This window comes from Harpegnathos saltator, unplaced genomic scaffold (assembly GCF_003227715.2).
Source record: "Harpegnathos saltator strain DR-91 unplaced genomic scaffold, Hsal_v8.6 scaffold789, whole genome shotgun sequence".
Lineage (NCBI taxonomy): Eukaryota > Metazoa > Arthropoda > Insecta > Hymenoptera > Formicidae > Harpegnathos > Harpegnathos saltator.
In genome coordinates this window covers 967,170-992,227 of record NW_020230636.1, presented here as the reverse complement: position 1 = coordinate 992,227, position 25,058 = coordinate 967,170, and the positions used below count along the sequence as shown (strand labels likewise).

The window sequence follows — 25,058 nt, the reverse complement described above, 5'->3', positions numbered from 1 at the left end:
ATTTGTTTCAGGTGGCATGGGTGCGCGTTGATACGCAAACTATACTCTCGATTCATCACAGCGTAATTACTCAGAACCCACGGATTTCGCTATCGTTCAATGATCACCGCTCGTGGTACCTTCATATAAAGGAAGCTCAGGAGGTCGATCGTGGATGGTATATGTGTCAAGTGAACACGGACCCAATGAGGAGTCGTCAAGGCTACATACAAGTTGTAGGTGAGTGTTTCTTCACGTCGAGGAGAGGACTTCCACAGATATACCTTTTATTTATTTATTATTATTTACTGTCTACTGTCATGTATGTAACTATCATTTCTCTATTATTTCACATTTATTATTTAATTAATTTTTCATCTTATATGTAATATTGAATTAGGCAGACCAAACTGCATTTCCCTGATATACTCGTATATACATTTTTAGCCGATATATGCCATATTTCTAGTTGAATCTGTAGAAAGTTCGAACGTTCGCAAGCACGTCGACGTGACGAATGCGGCAGTGAGTTTTTTTTTCTTTTTGACATCTGTGTTGCAGTACCGCCGTCGATCATTACCAAAGAGACCAGCACTGACATGGTGGTCCGTGAGGCTTCCAACGTGACGTTGACGTGTAAAGCGACTGGCTTTCCAGAGCCTTATGTCATGTGGCGACGCGAGGACGGCAAGAACATAAATTACAACGGCGAGAGTGGTGAGTCCCGATTAATTCCTAATAATTTTGCGCTGACTGCCGAAGACTGGTCAGAGATGATGATTTTCGTCGGGCTTAACGGCGTATAAAATAGTCATAACTTCGATAACTGCGTCGGGAGACGTGCCGCGGTTGATAACACGTATCGCGTGTCCGAACCGTGAATGATGGTGGGATTGGTATTTTCGTTTAAATATGAATCGCAGAGTGATCGCAAGGTTACATTTACGAGCGATAGCGATACGGTTAGGCAATGTCGCTTTATAGACTGTTTGACTGAAAATTCGACGGATAGCGGCAAATATACCTGTGATCTCTCCGCGACTTTGTAAGCAATATTGATAACGTTTATACTCGTAGCACAACGTATGTTCCCCCAAATAATACATTTTAAATTATATTACGTATTAACAACGTTATCTTGTTCGACGCCATACGCATTCGAAAACCAACGACACTTTAATGCAATTATTTATTATATCGCCCAAAGTTGTATTCGCTCTCCCCCCCCCTCTCTCTCTCTCTCTCTCTCTCTCTCTCTCTATCCGGTCATTCTTTTGTGAAATTGAAGCTGGTAATTAAGTGAAATACAAAATAATAGGTATAATGAAGCTCGACGGCAAACCCGTACGTTAGCCAATGGATAATATCACGATAATTAAATTTATCCTCTTTAATGCGGAATATTTTATCAATTTTCTGATACCGAGCATATATAACCGCATTATAACATGTTTGTATCAATTGGTAATTATCATTAATTATATGTACTTTTAGATAGAATTATTCTCAATGTATCTTTATCCAGAAATGAAGTTATATTATCGACTGTAGCGCCAAAAGTTTGTCAAAACAGCCTACGGCTATCATAATTATCGCCACAAAACAAGAGAAAAGGTTAGAGATGAATAAGTAAAAAGCGGGCAATAACGCGGGCAACTAAATTTCTAAGCCGGTATCATGCATTCGCTACCGCGCTCTGCGCTTCAACGATCAATTATTCCTCTGCTGGTCCAACATCAAAATTCAGTCGAGTAAGCCACGGCCAGAACACAATTATTCAGGTGCACGATATAACCGCTGTATATCGCGAAACTCCGCGTAATGTGTCCAAGAGTGTAGTTGCAGTTCGCAGCTAGTTCGGAGTTCGGAGGTTCGATGTATCAAGATATAGGTATGTCGCGTGCGGTACGGTTTCTTCGATTTCCGTCCGACAAGCGGCCATGCAAAGTTCTTTTATTTTGCGTTGGGAGAGTTTCTCAGGAGCCCCTGCCGTGTCGTACCGTGTCCGCTCGTTTTAGCTAACCGGGCTGGACGTACGTACGTATGTATGTACCTACGTATCTACGTAGTTTTATCACGTTGCAGGCGACGAGAGAACGATATTCCGACGACCAATTGAGGTCGCATGTGAGACAATTCGATTTTAAAGGGTCCGATTTATATACAGCATCGAAGACGGAAATAACGACGAAAATACCGACGAAAATACTGATGAAAATAGCTCTCTCAATGGTTGCCAAAATTAAATCCCGAACAATCACGAGAAAAACAGATATCAAAAATTTATTTGTTCATTCATACAAATGTCCGTTGTAAAAGACGAAGAGTCACGTGACCCTCACCTCGGGTCACAAATAATGAATCGATGATGGCACAGGTGTGATATTTCTGTCGCTTTCTGACATCGTGAAAAGGTAGACCATACCATACCATAGAAGAACTCGTCTGCCTTTTCGGAGCCGTCTCGATCGATGCTAATTACCCTCTTAATTGCTAATTATGAAGAGCCCAAAAAGTATAATCCCGTCCGACGTCGGGTCAGGTCGGGTCGGGTTGGGGGTGAAAATATGCGGGCAAACGGAACATCAAACCGCCTGCAGATTCCGGAAGGTTTCCTCAATAAAGGATAAAAGTCGGATTTAATTTCTGCGCTAATTTAAATTTTCATTGCCTCCCAGGCATACGCTGGCGCCGACGTTCAGAGGAAGCGTTAGATCGTAAACCACTATCCTATACTAAGCTGGCCGTATAAACTGATACTGTTAAATATGGATGTCGCGTTCTGATATGGAAAAATAGTCGATTACGCAGCATGATCCACTGATTATCCCGCCGGCGAAGCAATGCGAGGTCTATCGCGAGCCGCTAAGACCTGTAATTGGAAAGTTCCGGCGCGATAAATTTTAAAAACGAATTAACGAGAATTAAAAGTTTCCCCAATGCACACCCGTTTACTTTCTGTACGTTTGCTCATCCCGTTTTATCTCTTACACCCCTTTCCCTCCCTTTCACCACTTCTTCTCATGACTGATTTGCAACTACGACCGGCAATAATTAAGCAGTAATTAAAGATGCGGATAGAATACAAAATGAATAGACGTCCTGCCGATCGTTATCACAACTTTAGCTTACTGCACTCGAGTCTTAGTGGCGTTACTTCTGTAAACACACTTGCTGTACGAATATTGGCGCGATTGTTGTCTCTATCAAATTTGATACATTTGTCGTTGCTGTTCGAAAGTTTTCTCAGCTGTAGTACTACATTATTACCAACTTCGACTAAAGTCCATTAAAATGGGTCCATGCAGCAATGCTAAACAGAAACTAAACGCGATAGTCGGAAAGTTGAGAAGAAGAAAGTATAAGCTGCGCTTTTAATTATACCGAAGCATCTTTTCAGTTTTACGGGATATATATATATATATATATATATATAGAGAGAGAGAGAGAGAGAGAGAGAGAGAGAAAGAGAGAGAGAGAGAGGGAGAGGGAGAGTATACCATGCGAATGCGGAAACGCTGTCGGATCGACCATTTATCTCGATTACCGATTACTCGATTAAAAATCCGTGCAGCTGGTGCACGCCAAGACTGGACCATTTACACGAAAATTGTGCGCTATAATATATGCGTCATGTCCGCGGTTAATCAAATATCAGTTATCGCGCGCGTTAAAGTTCACCACATGAAATTACGTTACATTTAATTCATTTATTCGTGACATTATTCGTAATTGGTTCGGTTTCTGATATTTCAGCATAGATCAAAACACAACGTATCGTAACGCAATTATTATCGGAATGGTATTTTATAACTTCATGAACTTCCCTAAAGCTTCCTAAAACTTCTCTCCTTTTCTCTGTTTCTCTTTCTCCTTTTCTTTCCTTTCCTGCACCCTCCCCTCTCTCTCTCTCTCTCTCTCTCTCTTTCTCTTGCTCTACCGCTCTTCGATTAACTCGTCCACATCCAGATCTATTTCACGAGCATCTAGTAGTAACGGTTTTTACCCGTGAATTCTGGTAAAAGCTCAGTCGTGCGCGCGCGCTTAAGCACTGCTCATTAACACGCGAGCATCGCAAAAAACAGCGCTTTCTCTCGCGCCGTTCGAGCACCGTTTTGCGATGCGTTCGAAGAAAGAGCGTTGCCAAATTTCATCGTAAATGGAAGATGCCCGTTGAATACGATGCGCAGTGGAAAAATCCGGTAACGTGGGAAAGGCGAGGAAAGCTACTCCTGCGGCGTTACACGACGACGAGCGTACATACCATATGCATTACTGTAAATTAGGACGATAAAGATACGCGATAGGCAGTCGCGTTCTTAAATATCCACTTATACGTTAAAGAGAGGATGGATGAATAAAATTATAAGACGACGTCTCGTAACATTTTCACCTGCCCGTAAAAAAGAGATAAATTTTTATGTGTTACGCGCGGCGGCGTATCGGCATCGAGAGATTTGACACCCTATAGAAGCTATGAATATTTTATTTATGCCGAATCCCATTATTTATCGTTGCGTTGTCTATATTTACATGAAACGCGCTTAAATAACATCTACTTGGAATTTTCCGAATTTATTCATCTTCTCCTTGGGAGAACTCGCGAATCCAATGTCTGACCTTTCAGATGAAAGAACTACTTGTTATATCGCACACAAGCTCCATCGGAAACTTTCTGAACCGCCGACATTTTTGTTAACTTTACAAAGTTTCGTGAGTCTCAAGAACTTCTCCGCTGGAATTAGAAACCCCGAGCGATTCTCAATACAATTGAACAATCCCGCTCGCGAAGTCGTCCTGCTGAACGTCAAGAATATGCTTTCGAAACATCAAAGACACGTATTTGATCCTCCGGGAGAAATTGCTCGTACAAATTTCATTATTCTGTCCCGGCTTCCCCGGTGTCTTTGGCGTGATCAATTTTCGCGATATCTCTAATTACGAGTTTCCGCAAAAGCAGCCTGTCGTATCGATACGCGATCAATATCAATCGACGCGCGTAGGTACCTTCTGGCGAGCCGGCGATTCGTCATTCAAGAGAAGCGTCAGATTATCCGCGTAATTGGACGAAATATCGCGCGCTGGTGAATATGGCGTGCGTTCGAGCCGTACGACCGCATTACTAACTGATGTGTTGGCCTCTGGGGCCCGAGGGAACGGAGCTAACGCCATTACTTCCCGCCTGATAGCCTCCAGACACCCTCCGACCCTTCGAGAAAGTATAGGCGGACGTCGGCTCCTCTTGCTTCTTCGAAGGTACACGCCATCGGCGCGCAGTCTACCCTTCCACCCACCTTAAGGCGAGGAATCGAAAAAAAAAAAAAATAGCCGAGAGAGAGATGAGAAAGCAAATCGAATTTAGCAAAACTATCGCGCGTCCGGGGCTGCCGTCGTCGCTGGAGAGGGGACATGCTGAAGGGGTGGTTGCAGCTAGTACTAGTCCGCAGCGGTGGAGGAGGCGTTGGTAGTGATGGCGGAGGTGGTGGTGGTGATGGCGATGGTGGTGGTGGTGATGCGAGGTACCTGCAGGTACGAGAGAGATTTACCTCCAGCGGACAGGCCGGAAGTGATCGTGCGGAAGGGTGATGGCGAGAGAAAGATAAAGGAAGGCACGTGGGGTGGGAAAATTAGAGCGCCAACGGGGAAGGGCTCGAAGAAGGACGCGAGCAAACGACGGAGAGGGCAGTGGGAACGAGTAGTCGCGCGACTCATGTCCTTATAATACGATCGTTCATAAGAGGGCGGTAACATCGTGCGAACCGGCCGACGGACGAGCGTTCTCGATCGGCACGACGAGTTGACGAGTTCCGAGGAGCTGGCAGCGCGAATCGAGACGCTTCAGATGCAACGAGCGACGAGGAGCGACGAGGAGCGACGAGGGACCGCCGCAGAGACGATACCGCGAGATGAGGTTCCGCGCGGCCATCCGAGAACGCGAGTCCTCCTGCTGCTCGGCCTCATAGTTATGGAAACGCGTACACGTCGACACTCGTCGACGACGCGTTTCGCGCGCTTCGTGCCCGGAAAACGCGATTGCTTTCCTCCAGCTTTTCAGATATACCGGCTCGCCTTGGTCACTCTCTCTCCACCTGTCCATCGTGTCTGCGCCCTCCTCCATTCCCATCGACGCCAGCCGGGCGCGGACCGGTTCCCTTCTTCCACTATCTCTCTCGATACTACGAAGGATTCTAAATTCGCTTGCGTGTATACGTCCGCGCACACTGTGCACGTTACTCCGTGCAACCATCTACCTCTCACCATACACACCCACACGATTATCGTGGATCAGTGCAGCGGAGCGTGCGTGATTATGTGTGTATGTGTGTGTGTATGTATGCGCACGAGTTCATCTCTCTGCTCACCCCTGCATATATGTACTGTTCACCAACCGTTCAGTGTACATATGTGAAGTCATGGATGTGCGTGTACTCCTTCTCGCGCGCACCTGTTTATACCTAGGAGGAGGATGGAGAGAGCGAGAGCGAGAGCGAGAGCGAGAGCGAGAGAGGAAACGAGCGAAAGACAGAGAGAGACACTTCGACTGTATCTCCGTCGCTGGTACTCTCACGAGTCCCGGCAAGACTTCCCCGTTAATGCGACCATGGCTTGTCGACGCGAGGCCGACATAACGCGACGCGACTGGAAAATCGAAACCGACAACGAGGTGAGTTTCCCGCCGCTCTGTGTCGGGAGACGAACATGCAGGAGAATAGGATCCGATGCGCACCGGGTATAAAGCACAGCGCAAAGTCGACTATACTCTCGCACTCATTTCGCTCGTACACACGCACACACACATTCATCTTCATTCTGCCTGCGCTTCATACCGACTGCGAACGCAGTCCGGCTTGAACCGGTATCGAACATCTCGATGGCTGCGGTGGCACATCGATGATCGCGGTGAAGAGGCACGTTACGTTTTCTCGTTACCGCTTGAGGTTCCTTTGTGCCTTCCAAACCGCTGGTAAAGTCAGCGTTCAGCACGAAGTCAATATTATCTGAGAAATTTCTCGCTGGGAGCTAGAATATAATAGCCCCGTCTTTCATTCGCTTTACACGATGCCACGTCGCAAACGTAATTTGTCTCTCAAGCCTCATGACGTCAAGTATCCGTGATAATCGATCTCTTGATGCTCGCTGTTCCAAACGTGCGTCTAAACGAGCAGTAACCAGCGATTTTGTTCCTCGCTGTTCGTCTTTCGCGAACTCAGCCCCGACCGCGTCAACGTGTCCGCGCCGGCGTCCCACCGATTGCTCGCGTCTATTTTCGAATAGCGCGCGTATGCGTGTGTACGCCGCGCGTGTGAAACGAGCCGATTATTTATACAATTTACACCCGTGTATATACCGCTGATTGCGTTGCATTACATTGCAAACAAACACGATAACATCTCAGATATATTCAATTGTTTGCGTTTAATAATATTGAAAAATCTGGCAGAACAGAACGACAGTCTTTTTTCCATTTTCTGAGCGGAAATAAATAAACAAAGGTCGCATATGATATACATCATACACATGTATGATGTATAATAAGAACTATATCAAAGACATTTTCCACCGTACATATGTGTGTGTGTGTGTGTGTGTGTGTGTGTGTAAGAGAGAAAAGCTGCGAGTTGAAATGATAGAGGTGTATCGAATAACATCGTATTTGCTTTCAATATCCCACTTAAGTATGCTCTTTGCCGCAAACGTTCATTGCACGCATAACACGCGCGCAAAAATATTTTCCGCCCGCGCAGCCGACGCAAATAAATACGTAAAAATCACTTGCGTATGTCCGGCCCGACATCCGCGGATACATTAGCAGCAATAATCGTTGACCGAGGATTTCGCCCGGGAATGAATGTACCCGGGTTATCTCCCGGTAATAACGCGAAAAAGGGCACTTAAGGCTACGAGAAAAGGGGACGGGATGAAATATCGGCGAGCCATCCTTCGCTTATGGGCCGGAATACATCACGTACTAATTCCCAAATAGGTGGCCAACCCTCCACTTCGTCTTCGAGTAAGCTGTTCGCTTATTTTTACGCCGCCGAGGATACTGCGGGGAACGTTATGCAAAGCACGCCCGGGCATCGACGTGAATAGACGCTAATTTATTTCGGAGTTCTTTTCCGCGTGCGCACACGCCCGCTCGTATGCCGTTGCTCGACACGTTCGCTGTTTAAAGCGCCACGGATGAGAGACACGGAAGATTTCCACGTCATTCGCAGGCGCGTAATGTCCCGTGAAAAATTTCGAAACGTTCCCGACAGCACGCGCAACGCGTCGAAACTTTATCAAGTACGACGATCGGAAAGCCAATTTTGCTGAAGTTTAATAACGCTGTAACGTGGACACGCCGATCTTTCTGGGCCGACGTAAGCAATATCACGTAGGACGTCATATGCACGTTTATAACTTCGATATGTAAACGTAGTACATATCTGCGTCTGCGTACAACTCTCTTCGCACCTCGCGTCAAACAGACGGTTCTTGCTCGGCGATATAAATCTTCGGTGTTCTTCCCTTTTGTTTTTTTTTTTTTTTCTACAGAGAGTACCAGAGAGCAAGACGCGAAATAATAATCGTTAATATCTTGTTTATTTTTCGCTTATGCTGAGATTGTCGAAATTCCTATACTCTTACGAGCTCTTTTACAAATTTCAACCGCGACAAATGCAGCTCGCGCGATACGTATTTGTAATTTAAATTACCCCACGGAGATTTAAATAATACACTCTACCGAGCGAACGCACGAAAGGCTTGACATCCGTCGCCAGCATATGCGCATCACGCGTGTTGTTTTTTCTGACGATCTACGCGTTTTCAGCGTGTGTCGTTTCCGGTGCGCGTATCGCCGGACAGGCGTTCGCAAATAAGCGAGAAATGTAACTGTGATCGAGCTGTGACGCACCAGCGTAATATTTTCTATAATAAACAATCTAAAGTAGAGAATATTAAAAAAAAGGGGGAAACACACACGGCACACACGGACGAGCGAATGGAGCAGAGAACGAGGGAGAGATCGGAGTGGAAATGCGAGTCGACGAGAATCCCATTAACGGTATCGTTCGGAACGTATAGCGGTAAGGCGCGACAAGCGATGCGTGACGATAACGAGTCTTAATCTCAATCGACACCGATCTCATCGCGGAATAACGACGGATCAGCCGCGGTTGCACCACCAGGTGTCACCCTCGGGTGGCCGTGACCGCGCACGGGAAGAACGGAACGGATAAAAATTCGAGCTCGCCCGAAAATAATAATTGTCCGCGTTCTCTCCCTTTGTTCGCGCCTACCGCGGCGCGGGCGCGTCCGCCGTGAAATTCCATCCGGCCGGTCCATATTGCGGTTTCCCATTAAGCCGAAAGTTTTAAAGGTTCCCGCTAAACCGGTAAGCGGGTAGTTCCGACCAGGGCCTGTGGGACTACTTGATTAAAACCCCCTGAAAGTGCGACCCGCTGCCAGAATCTCACCGGCACTCTGCATTGTTTATAGAACAATAGATAGGTTTGCCGCGTTGCTTGTAACACGGGGTTGACTACCAGGAATTCAGCATCCTCTCTTGCGTCCCACTGTTGGCCGGGTAACAACTTTATCCCTTTCACCGCTTTCATTGCCACGTCACGTCTGTATAACGTTGCGTTTTCTTTCAACGTCGAAATCTTCAGCCGTGCCGCCGGCGAGATTTAGTGACTCGCACTTTTAGCCCCGTTCGACGTGGATCTCCTCCGTGAATGAAGCCGGGATACGCGTGAGAATTCGTGAGCGAGCGGCTCATAAGGGCGGGACAATCGGCGGGACGCGCGCGAAAGATACTTATGTCGGCGTTATTTTTCAGCGAGTTATTCAAGTCGAATGTCTAATGCCTTATTGACGTTGTCTCTTCGTTGTTTGTTCGTATTTATATTACGATACAACGCACTGCAAGTATGTTGTTGACATACTCTCACAGTACAGTGCACTTAACCACTTAAATATAAGTGAGTAAAACTGAAAAATCATAAAGGAGGGAGAAAATGGCATAAAGTACTCTCTCAGAGAACGGAAAGTGTGTTCAAGAGCATCACGCGACTTGTAACACTTTATGCTCTTATAACATCTTATTGCTCCTACACAGGTAGGTCGAACGGACGTAAAGTTCCTCGCGGCTCGTGATGCTTTCAACTTTATTGCAAAAAAAAAGGAAGCTTTAAATAGGTTTCCGCGCTGCGCCGTTCCTTTGCATTTTCTCGAAATGTCGAGTATCAGTTTAAACCGAATGACGATGAGAAAAGCCACGGCAACTTCCATCATTTCGCGAAATGCTCCATTTAGGATATATATATATATATATATATGGCGCGTGTCACGCCATAAAGAGTTATGCGATATAAAGTAGCTGCATCATTGTAACATATTATTTTGCGTATGGTGTCAGTCTCTCTCGCGATACTGAACGTTAAAAATATTTTTACGGCGACTCCAAGTCGGAGAAGAAGAAGGAGAATCGTGTAATTATTTTGTCGTAGCGATGAGTTAATAACATATCTGTTATTAACACATGTAATCTGTCTTATCCGTTGCATTTCATTCGTTTTTCTACATTATTCGTTTTGCATTACTCGTATATATTTTTTTTATTTTAAACCAACTACGTAATCTCTGAACGATAAGTTTCAAACGCACACAAACGAAACGAAAATTTGATCGTCTTTTAATACAAATAAACGACTTGATAATATTCGCTCACTGATGGCTGCCGTGTAACTCGCTTCAACGGATGTTTCGCCGAACCGTTAAATTAATTTTGCCGCACGATTCAATTCCATAACAGTTTTAAATTTTCACCAATTACCATTACATCACATGAATAATTTATCGAGCAAATTGTACCCGACGTAAATGTACGCGGCTCTGTATAGCGCTCGAACCTACTTTTTCATTCTCTTCTTCCAATTTCACGCTTAATAAAAGACAGTTTAGTCAATGTAAGTAAAATATGCGAGAAGTTCTCTCTCTCTCTCTCTCTCTCTCTCTCTCTCTCTCTCTCCCTCTCTTTCTCTCTCTCTCTCTCTCTCTCTCTCTTTCTCTTTCCCTCATTGAATACATCACAAGTGATTCCTATACACAGATGGGACATGTCCATGGCACATGTAATCCATCGAGTGGCGACAACGAGGTCACCATAGATCATTCCATCAAATACTGCAGTTTCTCCGCTAATATGACGATCTGCTTTGCTATGACCACGGACGGCAAAACGCTACCTATGTAATCGCTCTCGAAACGGGGATAAAGGCACGTCAAGCTGTAATATATGTTTCGCTTGCGCACGATATTGACTTGAATTATGAAAATAAACGCAACGGCTCTTTCCTGCCTCGAGAGGCTCGGGCCCGTGTAAAGTGATTTGTTAACATTCATGTGGCTAATCGTGCTGTAGACACCATGTCCCGATGAATATTCGCAGACCCGGATATCTCTTTCGAAGGAAAGTCCCGTGTTTACATATGCGTCCCGGGCATGCATCGAACAATGCATAATCCAGGGCATTTTTGCCTTGCCCTGGCCTGGTATGGACGAGATATTACGAGATCTGCGCGCGACGGAATTCGAACGAGTGATGCCGACATAATTGTGTCCATACATTATCCGGCGAATATATCAGCACGCAGCTGTCTTTAATATCTAAGCAGAGCCTGCGACAAAGTGCCCGACATAACTCACCTTTACTTTGGCCGCTTTCGGCCGAGTTCAATCTATCCCTATCTGCTTTATGCGATCTGCGCCAGTTATATCAACCAACACGCCAGAAATGAATGCAGCGTAGATGCAAATAGCTCTCCAGGAAGGCGCAAAGTGCTCTTTGTCGCACGACATGCAATAAAAGTTTCGACGCATATGCGCATCGCGCTTTCAGCTGAGCGCCCGGTGCTTCGTCGGTGCATGCTGCCTTCTTTGTCGACATTATCGATACCCGCACGCGTTTCGAAACGAATAACGCCGATATTAACGCGACGCGCTTATTAATTCGTGAGAAGAATTACAACTGCGACCAGTTGCGTGCTTACCAAACTGTATTATTATTGTATTACTTATTCTAGAATAATTACCTCGCGCAGAACACGATACGAGGGATTTTTCAGCGACTTGTTGTTTAAAACGAGCAACACGTTTTAATTAAAAAGCATCGTTTAATTGAAAATTCGATTATTAATTAATTACTTGTAGATTCCACGACGAAACTTGTAACGCGCTCGTGCGAGCACGTATGTGTTTTCGTGTAGCAAATATTTATCTTCCTGTGGAAATCTTTCATTTTATGATACAAAACTCACACAAACAGAACTATTGAAATTACACAATGAATATGTCTCGTTAAGGCTTGAAAGAAATGTACCTTCGCTAATATACACGCGTAAATGTGTTTTATGTTTCAGTGAATGTCGTGGATGGCGAGGTGCTGCATATTGTGAAGATCAGTCGTCTTCACATGGGAGCTTACTTGTGCATTGCTTCGAACGGCGTTCCACCATCGGTTAGCAAGAGAGTTTTGCTACGCGTGCAGTGTAAGTTGCTAACACACACTATGTGTTATATCGCATTGTTTGTCATCAATCGTCGGGAAATTTGTAGCAAAAGCGAGCATGAAATTCGCAAAAATATGTCTTATCCCTGTAATCCAGCCGACACAAATAATCACGCACGCATAATAATGAAGGAATATTCCGCATCGATGGGATTTCTAACACATCCAAACAACGAATCGAACGACATTTCGTTCGCGATATTTTAATGTTTATTTATAAATACGGCTCAAAAAGCATTTCAAAATATTCGTAAAGTGGTGGCTCTGCGTCCATTAACCTAACGAATTCAAATAAAATCAATAGTTTGCGAAGCCAGCGATTTTAATATTGATTTCTCTGATTGAAAAAGTTTCTGGGAATTATTTTCCGGGGCGCGCGGGTATCGAAACTGAACCAATCGAAAGTTCGAAGGGTCGCCTCGGATAATCGAACATAGATTAAAACGTCCGTATATGAGTGACTCTGTATACTTTGGATGTTATTTACGCAGAGAATATTCTAAACTTCAATTTAAACTCGCTCAATGAATTCTAAAATTTCTGCCAATATATCTAACTTTGGAGCACCTCTCTGCGCTCCAAATTATTATTGTATTTCTTTTCTGCGTCACAATTTGCCGTTTCTTCGAAATAATATCATAACTACACGATAAAATAATTGTCGAATTAAATATGCAAGAAATAAATTGCGAGTGCTCTTGTATTCTTTCGGTCCGGTACACATTTATCGTGCGAGTACCCAATATGAAAATCTAAATATATCATAGATTATATCGGAATATATTGATTTTACATCAATAGCACTTTATTGAACATCACTTTGGACGTTAACATTATCGATTTCTCCGTGTGTGTATGTGTGTGTGTGTATGTGCGCCATTAGCGAAAACCACAATGTCATCGTAATACTACCATGCACTTCGGTATTATGATAAGGACAGGATGAAACTCCCGGTGAAACGACCATTGTCGCGCAAGAATAACCGCATATTTTTCTGTAGAAGAAAGGCTGATAAGAAAGGATGACGAAGAGAAACCCGTTTTTATCATGCCTCGCCGATTGCAAGGCACGCGTAACTCGGTAAATGCCGGTCGCTGGAAGCGGCGGTAAAACACACACAATGCGGAGAAATATTATACTTTTAATGAGCTCAACGTGGTTCATAAACGTTAGAAATGAAATAGTGCCACTAGTTTTCCCTGATACACGGGCCACGCTAATATCGCTGCTGATGATCTGCTTTTTATTGGACTCTCAACGGCACGCCAACCGCGTGTTATAGCGAGTTCTTAACAGGCGCCATAAACGCTTTGCGGCACTGCCACGCGAATTCGGCAGGAGCAGCACGGAAGTGGATCTCACGATCATACATCATTTCAAGGACCTCTTCTCTTCGCTCAAAAATGTGCATTAACACCGACCGATGATATACTCGTGTGAGATACAACAGTTCGTCTAACGTAAATGAAGGGATTTATAACGAGAATGACACACGTCGGGATAATTTATATATCACGGTATACATTTCGTCGTTGCGTAAAATTCGAGGAAGAAGTTATAATATTCACCCCGTGAGATGAAGATATATTTATTTACATTTACATGTAAAAGCGGAAGAGCAGGTCGGTCACGTTTGAGAGTATATGTTGTCGCGATTGCAGCTCGATGAAGAGCGGTGGTACTTCATCAGGTAGAAGCATTCCCCGCAGTACGTCATACATTAGGTTGGTTTTCAACGTCTCATTTAGTCGCCGATTTATGGGCGGCTACTTGACCTAGATATGGTCGATATACGTCCGTTCATCCCCGCGCAACCACCTCAGCCGCCCATCCATCCGCCGGCAGTTCCCGTGGTACTATTCAGTTTGGGGCGCGAAACGCGTCGTCTTTTCTGCCACATTAGTTCCTGCGCGTTTTGCACCCCCCTCCCCCCCCCCTCGACCTTCGACCGGTGCATAGGCGCACGAGCGCAAATATTGATAATCGTCCGAGGAATTTGCGTCCCATCGTCCGCGAACGGCGATTTCGTCACGAAAGCCACGAGTCGCGAGCGTTCCCGCGGCAACTTTTCGATCAGCCATGTCCACGCGCGACATTAGAAGTTTCTCGTCGAAGTTCTCGTGTGCACGGTAAGCAGGCTGTTACGTATTCTCTCTTGGATGTTGATCCAATGGCGGTACGTGGCGCATGATAAACGCGCCGGTATTATTACCGCGCGGCGTGAATTAATTCCTGGCGTGTATCATAAAGATACATCGTCGGGAACAACTTTTTCAAATTGACTTTATCTTCAGCATATCGGATGCCGTCATTATCACGGACTGCGCGCGATTACAGCGCAATCCATATTCCCGAAGGCCGCCGTTATTCCCAGCGATGTTTGTTTAATCGCGAGAGAACGGTGCTCGAGTTTCAAACGAAACTCGAGGTTTCGTTTTTACTGGGTTATTAAGAGACGAGAAATACGAGTTGACGATCAAAATTACGCGAGCTATCATATTCGAGGCGAGGATGTATTTGCAATAACAATTGAGACGCGCAATCGGATTGACGCTCCCTCTCTCGGTCTATACGAATTTTCCAAGTTTGTCACGCGGACGGAATTTTTCAAGACGTGCCGAAGTTGAAATTTGACGAATAAAAATCGCATCTTCAGCGCGCAGCGTACGCATCGAATGATGTGCAATCGGAATCCAAACGTTACTCGCGACCCTTAGATTTATCGATAGTTCAGCGGGATGATTGAGGAAGGAGATGGGTGGAAAAACTACCCTACCGTAGTTCTGTCGGAAGTGCAGCCGTTGCTAGTAAATCGTGATTTACGCCCGTCCGTAAAAGACGAAACTATGACATGATACCGTCGTTGCACATCTGGGCATCTCTATATCGATCGAAGAAAAACGAGGTCTGCGCATCTACTACGTACGTAATATCAATTGAGAGAGATCTTTGTATGAAGTGACCCTTTCTCTTTAAAGAGGTACTTAGACTTGGTAAAGCTGAAATCCAACTACCAAAATAACGAGTCGACTTTTTAATAACTTCTCGCGCGAGAAACTGAAAATTTTACGGTGGACGAATGCATTCCCACATACATTAAATCTCGAAGGTTTGTATATGTGTATTAGCCGCTGGGCTATATAAAAAGCCTCCTCTCCTCCCTCCTCTTTCTCTCTCTCTCTCTCTCTCTCTCTTTCTCTTATCGGAAAATTCAAATTTATTTCGCATATGTTTAATAACAATCAGTATATTACTTATGAGAGACATTTGCGCAAGTCGATAATTTTGGAATGGAATAAACTCGATTGAATACTTTCAAGCCGTGTCACGATACGTTCCATAATAATAGGTAATATTTAAAAAGAAATGAAGAAAAATGTCTTGATTCAAATATAGAAGTGGAAGAGTGTAATTGTCTTTCTCGTTAAACCAATCAATGAAGGTAGAACAAACGCGCATTGGAAAAGCATTCTTTGTATTGTAGCCCCCCTCCCCCCCCCGGCTCGCTTTGCACTTTCAAAGGTGCAAGTAGAAGGTGGCTCCAGAAAACCAACACGCAGCTTACGTTGCATGCAACACTGCATGCAGCTGCTTATTTTCAGACAGTGCTTTTAAATCATGACAACCTTCAGAGCGAGGACGTGTACGCAGGTGCATGCAATGTAGATTGCGTGTTGGTTGTACTCGCAAACGTTTCATTGAAATTTTCGGACGTTTTAAAGCGACTTTTAATTTGAAAAGGCTCCCTTTCGGAACACACGTCTCTACAAAACTTGCACTGCTGTTTTAATGAATATGCCACAACTGACATTTAATAGATACGTACCGCGACTTTAATCAATTGATCGAGCTTGATCAATCCTCGAGTTCGAACAAAATAGCTCTTTCGATTGCTCTTAATTTTAATTGCGCTACATTCATGCTTTTACCTATAAATATACACGACGTGTCAGTTTACACGGAGGATTCTCGACAAATAGCGTCGGTCAAACCACATATCGCAAAATCTCATTTTGATTACACTCGTGTTTTCTAATTAGATTAGTTTCTAATATCCGTCATATTCTTTTTGCGTTATTATCGTCGCTCTCATAGAGCTATGAGAATGTGTTACTCGTGAAAAACAATTTCTTTCCCTTATTATTACATTCTACGCAAAATTGCAAAAGTTTAAATATATATACAATACGAAGTAAATTTTGTCTTTGTGTATTTTACAGTTCCACCTATGCTCTCGATACCAAATCAGTTGGAAGGAGCGTATATCGGGCAAGATGTCACCCTTGAATGTCACACCGAAGCTTACCCGAACTCGATCAATTATTGGACAACCGAACATGGCGATATGATAGTCTCTGGTAATTTTAAAAATTCGATACTCATTAAACCTTTGTAACTGCGCTGCATGTCTGATATGGTTCGACGTAATTCTGCATCTACGTGTTTTCAGTTGCACGAAGCGACATGTAAAAATAAAACGGACCTTTTGTTTGCTACGTCTTTTTTAAATACTCTCTTCTTAATTCGTGGCAAACGTGTAATTGAATCGTGAAAATGAGCACATCGATGAAACGTTATTTCGAGTTCTCGAAGTGCGCGTACGAACGAAATTCAATGAATACCGAAACGTGATGTTAACACACATCAACGATGATATTCTTCATTACGCGATTTTACAATTGCAAGTCTAAACTGAAGACGGAGAACCTGGTTTTATTGGCACAGGCAATTACCATTCGATTACAGGCGACAAGTACGAGGCGGTATCCACCGACAACGGTTACAATAAGTACATGATGCTGAAGATAAGGAACGTCGGCCCGAAAGACTTCGGCTCGTACAAGTGCGTGGCGCAAAATTCACTCGGCGGGACAGACGGTGACATCAAACTAGATGGTAAGACGTTAGACAACGACAATAAATATATATCGTACGTACGCGATACGTTTACCGAAATAACACTCTTTTGGTTGCTTCGAATAAAATTCTTGAAGATACATTATTCCGGGTTTGCCGAGCGCGAACGTCCAATCTCGCGCATTGAAAAGTATCGGGTAAATGTTACAACGTAGTGCTTTATTTTGGATCGATTATTCCAAGTCAACGTCTGCAGCGCTAATGGCGAAATAATTGGTTTCCAATAGTCAGTTACTTAAAGACATCTGAGCCTTCGTCGTTAACGAGCGATGCGGGCGAGGTCGAGCATACTTTCCCAGCGAGCATTAACCATAATTGCCCATTAAATTTGCGCCGGACGCTCATCTCATACGAGCAAACTTTGCGCACGCGGAAATTACGATTGTACGATTTCATATAATATTTCGTTACGCCGTGAAAACTTGTCTCTACAGCAGCGGTGTGTCGCGGTGACTATTTTGTTTCTGCATGCAAATTTTCTCGAGAACACGAGACACTGTAGCAGGCTGAATAGGACAACAGATTTGTGGTCTCTTCGTCAATATTATTTTGTATTTAGTCCGAATGCGATCATTCGCGTCATCAATCGCGCGAGATCAATACTAAAAAGTGCACCGCTTTTTTTACTCTGACGCAGAAATCCCAGCACCTTCGACAACATCTACGATGCCACCGCCGTATTACCAACCGACGTCAACGATGAAAAAGAATGGTAATTGATACATTATTGATATAACGTATAAACATATCCTACGTATTCCGTCACGATTGATATATGTACCTGTCATATACGCACACACGCACGATAAGCATGTGCGACGCAGGACAACGGTTAAAAGAGTTGTGATCAAAATTGTGCGATGTTACTGGCACGCATCCTTACCGCCAGAACAGCCACAGGCAGATTAGGTACCGAATTAGGTTGAATTACCTTGCGAGATTAGGAGACAGAGAGAGACATCCGATGGAGAACATGCGTCACGCAACACACATACAAACACGTGTACACACACTAATTTATTTCTCGATTCCTAAGTAAGACCGTCCATTAGCGCTCCTCGTACGCGCGTCAGCCTACCGTAGAGCACCAATGTAAAACCGCCTTTGTGTAATACATTTTAGGTAGAAACGGTAACAAGAAACCACGACTACCGCCTAGCGACTACGATGTCGAGGAATTGCGAAATCCAGGTCAGTAAATATCTATTTTAACACGCTCCGCGTAGAGCCTGGGCATTTCCCACGACGATACACGCTCCGTCCGACCGCCATGTCGTTCGAGTAATTAGCGTAATTAAAACCTCGTCAACGATGTACGATCGAAGAGAGAAAGAGAGGGAGACCCTAAGAGAGGGAGAGAGAGAGACAGAGAGAGAGAGAGAGAGAGAGAGAGAGAGAAGAAAGAGAGAGAGAGAGAGAGAGAGAGAGGGAGAGAGGGAATCGACTAAATTGGCAATGCTCGGTGATCCACTTTATCCGCGAGCGAATTACTTCATCGCGTTAGCCCGACCATTTTATTGGCCGGGAAGGATTTTGCGGTCATCCCTTCACTGTCGTGAGATTCGACGGAAGAAATATGCATTGGCTGTTCGCTTGAGCTCAACGAACGAGAGTCAATGATCGGGTCCGATATTTTTTTCTTCTTTTCTTCTTTCTTTTTTTTTCTTCTTCAATGTTACGCGCGCGTAGCAAATGCGACGATCGAAAGTTTGTCGAGTGTTTCGACTAAAACTTTTATTTATTTCTTCGAGATTTTATGCTTCTCTTCGTGTTGAAGATCGCATTGCACCTTGTACGGTAGATTTAACCACCATTTTTAATTTTTAGGTCAGCTGTGTGTCATGCGAATAAATCAAACAACGTAATTGATTTTTATCATATGTCATTAACTACTTTCGAATCTGTCATCAGTCATTTTAAGTTGAACTTAAACTTGTCTTGAATAATCTACAATCCTTTATGCTGTAAGATTCCTTTGTGTTGTAAGATACTTTCTTTTCTTCTATCTATTCTTATTTTGATCGATGTAATCTTTCATGTAATTTTAATGTATCGCACCGAGTATAATAATGACTTTCATAAATAAATAAATAAATAAACAAACAAATAAGTAAACGAGTAAATCAGCTTCAATAACTGAAAAAACCTAACTGCCGTAATTTCAAGTGATTCAATTGGTTTCATTAATTTTCCATCGATATTCTTGCACGGGGGGCAAGCATCTCCAGCTGATAAAGTGGTATCTCAGAAAGAATCGCGACTCTTCTATCGGAATCCTATGCACACGTGTAAGTTTGTACACCAACACGACCGCATTGCACGTTTGCACTACAAATTTGCTCGCGTTGATCAGGGTTAAGCTATGAGGGATTATGAGACGTCCTTTGTAACATTTTCGTTTAAGACCCTCGGTACAAGTTTACCATCCCGAGATTTCAAAGTTCGGCCCCGCGCGCGGTAATCGTTGATGTATTCCGCGATGCATCCAAGCGCATCTCACGCGTCGACAAACACGAAAGAGCTCCGTATAAGCACTGCGGATTTGCCGCGGGAATTCGATGTATTTTTAGAATGGTGACAGCCGCGAGGGTTTTTAACGCCCGAACGCGCGTCCACGCGCGGATATCGCTTTCCGTGCCGTCGTTTTCCATCGCGGCTGGATCACGACAGGCGTCACCGAGAGATCTCGCGCGTTAACGACTTGGAGTTCTTCGCAAATTCTTATATTATACAAGCCAGCTGACGGGGATTGGCGGCAGGATGCAAGTTCAAAACTCACTTCGAATGACTTCGCTCAAAGATTCCCCCCGAGCGTTGGGCCTGTTCTCTCTCCCTTCCTGAAGTTTACTTTCAATTAATGAAAAACGATCTGCGTTGACCCGCGGCCGTCTGCTGCGCCTCCGGGATCAGTAAGTGGAAGAGAGGAAATGGAGAGAGGCAAACTCCTCCGTTATTTTCTTTCTCGCTTCTCGCGTCCTTCTTCCTACCTCCTTCAAAAATCGATTGACTTCGGGCATATTGCCCCATGCGCACAATCGCGATTCACGTGATGTTTGAATAATACTCGCGCACGCGGTTAATTGCCTCTCGTGCACGGTCGTCGAAAAAGCAGCTGACAAATGATCGCTTCGCGGTCTACCGTCTAAGTAAGATCCAACGATACGAGCCTTCCACTACGATATTAAACCGTACATTAAACGTGCACATTGTGCGAAGGAGACAACTTCTTTCCAGACACGTAACATGTAACGTACTCGATAAAAGTTGAGATTGAATTCGCACTGCAGTGCGGTACTTGATTTTTATCTCACGATGGGTGTATGCATCAGCGATATAAAAGTACTGATACACCGCACAGAGAGAGAGAGAGAGAGAGAGAAACTAAGAAAAATTTTATCGCGCCGAAGAATTTTTAACATTTGTTGCGCGACCAATCGAAAGTTTCTCAGCTACCAACGAGCGACTCTCCTGAAATATAATGAACGGTAAAGGAAATGTACAGACTGAAGCGTCAGTAAAGATGCTGTTAAAGTGTTGGAAAATGGCTCGTCTGTCGCCGGCCATGCGGAAAGTCACGTACAGTGGATTTTACTGGTAGGTGGGAATAACTTTTTCCGAACGGACGTGCGGTTTCGACGTCCGTTTCTGGCGGGCGAGCCAAGGGGCACGATGAACTACTCCCGAGAAACGCCCTGCATTTGGGACGACCATCCACCGGCGCTAGGAAAAAGGCAAAAAAGGACATTTTCTCGAGCCGTTACATTCCGGCTTTTTGGCGAACAAATTCCGTTAATATCGTTCTAAACGTTTCGTCGGCTGTTTGCTCAAGTATCGGAAAAAAATTCCCCGAGAAATATTTCATTCGTAAGGTCGAACTGTCGCCACGATTTGTCATGTGAACATTGCGCGAGCGATACGACGACGGTGGATTACCAATTAACGTCTCAGGTGAAAATTTTCCAATCACTGATCAATACACTCCTCTCTCTTTCCCTTCGCCGTTACATAATCCAATCCAAGTAATGTTTATCGAGTGGAAATTATTACCGTAACAATTACCCGTGCAACATAGTTTCCGTGTTTTTAGCGGTACTATCTAAATCTAAAAGTGAAATTGATGAAGCGCGCGAGCCAAAGTTCCGCCTCATCCAGATAGTACCGCTGTTAATAAGTGCAATTTGTTAGGAAGAAGCGGATCCTAAATTATTCGATAATGCCGTGGGTGGAAGTCATTAAGGCAAATCGAGGTCATCAAGTTTTATCGCGGCAATAATCGTACATTCTGATGTACGGTCTCTACCGTCATTGATATATTCGTTTCTATAACATTGCTGACTATGCATTAGCGCCACAGGTGGCGAAGTCGATTCCACTTCGATTTATTTATCAAAGTTCGAACGATCAATAAGAGTTACCGCATCGCGAAACGCGAGTTTAATCAGATAAAATGAAGCTTTTTCTAACACTGCCGAGACTTGTGTGTTACTCGGCAATGTATTGTGAAACGGATCTGTTCTTCGTCAATAAATCCGTCGTTAAATCTATCCGAACATTTTTTCTTCTTTCTCTTTACGTTCGCCTCTTACTTGCGTCCACGATTCTGCACGTCGAAAGTTTGTCGCCAGTTATAGCGATTATTGAACCAAGTCTCGAAGTCCACGAAAACAGAGACGGTCCATACAGCTCGCGAAGTCACGTCGCAGATTATTATCTTTGGCACATCGAGGCGCGGGAATCCGCTTGAAACAACCTCATTAAGGCCGGAGGAATTTAAGAGAGCTCCGAGAGAACTCAATATATCATGACGCACCGCGCGTAGAGCAGCCCTCGCGGGGCCACGTATCCTCACCGTTGTCTCATCGCTCTTCTCGCAACTCGTGAACAAATGAAAAAGCACGCAAGACACATCTGCGAATTACTGCGGTGCCACAATTAATCCAGTAACATTTCATCCGGCGTTTCTTTGGCGGTAACGGCTGATAAGAGGCGATTTAACAGACGTCGGATGTATTTAATCTCAAATGAATTTACCCTTCCTGCGTTCTCCGGCCCGCCGCTCCTCATCGCCGAGGGTTTTATCTCGTTAAAAAGGGATTTGCGCGAGTTGAACATCGCAGAAATTCCGGTAGAACCGAGAGTTCGCTCGAATTTAATTCCCTGACGCGCGGGCGAGCGAGGCGCGGGCGAGGGGGTGGGGGGGGGGTGGGGGTAACGGAGAGGGAGAGATAGGCGCGCGAGCGCGCGGCAACCCTCTCGCGTTTCGCATTATTCGCAACAACTCCTCGTATTTATCTTCCGTATCCGCTCGTTAACGTGCGTGCGCGTATATCGCCGCGTCGGGAACGAAGCCACTGAGGAAATGAGCCGCCGAGCTTGACGGTTTTCGCGTATGTTTAAGCGCCGCCGACTATTTGTTCCGGGCGTCGCGCGCTTCTGGTCGCGCTTCTGCTGGCGCGGCGACAGCCGCTGTGTGAAAATATAGTCAGGAAGTTCGTCCAGGACGCAGTGCTGACGGTGTCCACGGTCGATGATACAAAATACGACCGGACGGTATTCCGGTGGTCGTCTACCCTGCGGCCAGCCAGCTAGCCAGCCAGCCAGCCAGCCAGCCAGCCAGCCAGCCAGCCAGCCTCACATTGGCCGCAGCCAAGTGAAAGAATATTAGCTGTTGGCCGATGAATAAGCCAGCCCGTTCATTAATGGTGTCGTTCGCGTCTCACCTTAAGAATATATCTTCGCGTCGCCGATACATTGGGAATTGAGAAATGGAACGGTTGACCGACGGACACGGACTGTTCGCGAAGAGTTCGCGTCTCCATGGACGAATGACTGCCATTTTCTCGCACGGTTGGCGAATACTGTTTCCATTAGGATACTTTTGCAAGTTGTTTCTTTCCCTTATCTCTTGCCTCCTTCCTATGTGTAATATAAAGTTCAATAGTATACCGGTTATTTAAAGAAGAACTTGATGGACGGGTTCCAATTGTGTTTTATTCATATTGAACGAACGTCTGTCTCGGTTGTGCGATTTGCGGCGACAGATTCGCGACGTCATATTTATTCACGGGCTCTCTTGGACTCTGGAATCTGGAACTTTCGTGTCTTTGTCCGTGAAATTAATTGACCGTATTTCAAGGGATTATTACTCGCTGCGATGTCATCTACTAATACAGTATATTTGGCATTATTCTTTATGCGCTCGCACATACTCGTCATGTGATAAAAATGGCTTTGTCGTAACTGGCAAATGAGATTCATGATATATGTGGATAAAGGCAATTACGCGTCGACTGAGTCCACTAAACGGATATCGTTTGTTAAAATCCGTCTCTCTGTTCCCAGACTTTATTATTTCTTTGCCCTCCTTTCTTTTTACAACGGCACACTTCGCAGGAAACAATACGTCAACGTTTTTCAGAGGATTTTAAACGATCTTACACACGCTAGCGTTCTCATCGAGCTATTAACCGCGTTAAAGACAATTTCTAATTGCAATTCAGCAAATGGGAGGATAAAAGTAAAATACTCGAATACGAATTTTAGCATATCGTTTCAGAATGAAACTGGAATGTTTGAAATACACGACTGTGTTCGCAAATTTTTCCTTTCGCGTTATTGTCATCGAAGCACACATATTTGCGGAGAATTGATCAACTCTGAACGCCAAGTTTATGACGATTACGGCCGTTTCCACGCTCCAACCTTTCCTCCCCTCCAGCCTTTCCTCTCCTCTCCTCTCCTTTTCTTTTTCCTCCTCAATAGTATTGCGATCGAACTGAAAATTACATCTGAATAGAGAATCCCTGCCTGTCCTGCCCGCGCAATTGTCCCATTCTGTTCGTGGTGGAACAACCGCAGCGTAGTTTTGTCTGTTTCCAGGCCCGGCGTCGATGAGGCCACCGGGTGACTTGCCAGCGGACGCCCAGAGCCCGGGCATGTCCCATCGAGCGCAGCTCGTCCTTCTCCTCTCCCTGAGCCTCCTGTCGTTGCTGCTTCCGGCCATCAGAAGGTGATTCTCACGTCGCGGGAACGGGGCTTCCAGTTCTAGTGTTTATTGGCCGGTGACCGACCCGGAGACGGCCGGTGCGCGTAGCACGGTTACTGGTTACCTCCGGTGCGTTGTCTCCGAAAGAGTGACGGACGAGTGCGACGAAACGGGCCGCGCTTGAAATTATTTTCATACTAAAACTAGACTTATACACAGAGAACGAGAGAAGAAGAGCGAACGCGAGAGAGAGAGAGAGAGAGAGAGAGAGAGAGAGAGAGAGAGAGAGAGAGAGAGAGAGAGTGAGAGAGAGAACGCAAAGAGAAAGATATTATATATATATATATATATATATATATATATATAATATATATGCATATACATATGAACATAAAAAAAAATATGGATATAACGATATGTTGTGTAAGTATACATGCGGTGAATACGAGGCTACGTTTAGGCTTTCTCGACTGATCGGCGCTCGTGTGTCGCCTTTTGTGTGAATCACGCGCCTTGTTTTGCCCGTGCGGGACGAGCTTCTCGCGTCCGACCGCTTCTCGACGACGATATATATCTTCTGTCTTTCCACGGTGCGCGGAGCCGTCCGGAGAGACGAC

At 44.8% G+C, this 25,058-nt stretch overlaps 1 protein-coding gene across 9 annotated transcripts in view; it reads left to right on the top strand.

The window, feature by feature from the left end:
- The window catches only part of LOC105181704 (neurotrimin), a 182,910-nt gene extending 158,204 nt beyond the window's left edge, over window positions 1-24,706 (top strand). For 4 of the 9 annotated variants that reach the window (XM_025306574.1, XM_011138660.3, XM_011138663.3 and 1 more), the window contains exons 4-11: window positions 12-219; window positions 541-696; window positions 12,390-12,518; window positions 16,760-16,897; window positions 17,265-17,435; window positions 18,094-18,168; window positions 18,579-18,647; window positions 24,336-24,706. In XM_025306574.1, coding sequence (XP_025162359.1) covers window positions 12-219; window positions 541-696; window positions 12,390-12,518; window positions 16,760-16,897; window positions 17,265-17,435; window positions 18,094-18,168; window positions 18,579-18,647; window positions 24,336-24,469 — 1,080 coding nt within the window. In that variant the 3' untranslated portion in view covers window positions 24,470-24,706. Of the gene's footprint in view, window positions 1-11; window positions 220-540; window positions 697-12,389; window positions 12,519-16,759; window positions 16,898-17,264; window positions 17,436-18,093; window positions 18,169-18,578; window positions 18,648-19,283; window positions 19,441-24,319 lie in introns of those variants that run through there. The other 5 variants (XM_011138661.3, XM_019840698.2, XM_025306575.1 and 2 more) reach the window with 5 other exon arrangements.
- Window positions 24,707-25,058: the final 352 nt, after the last annotated feature.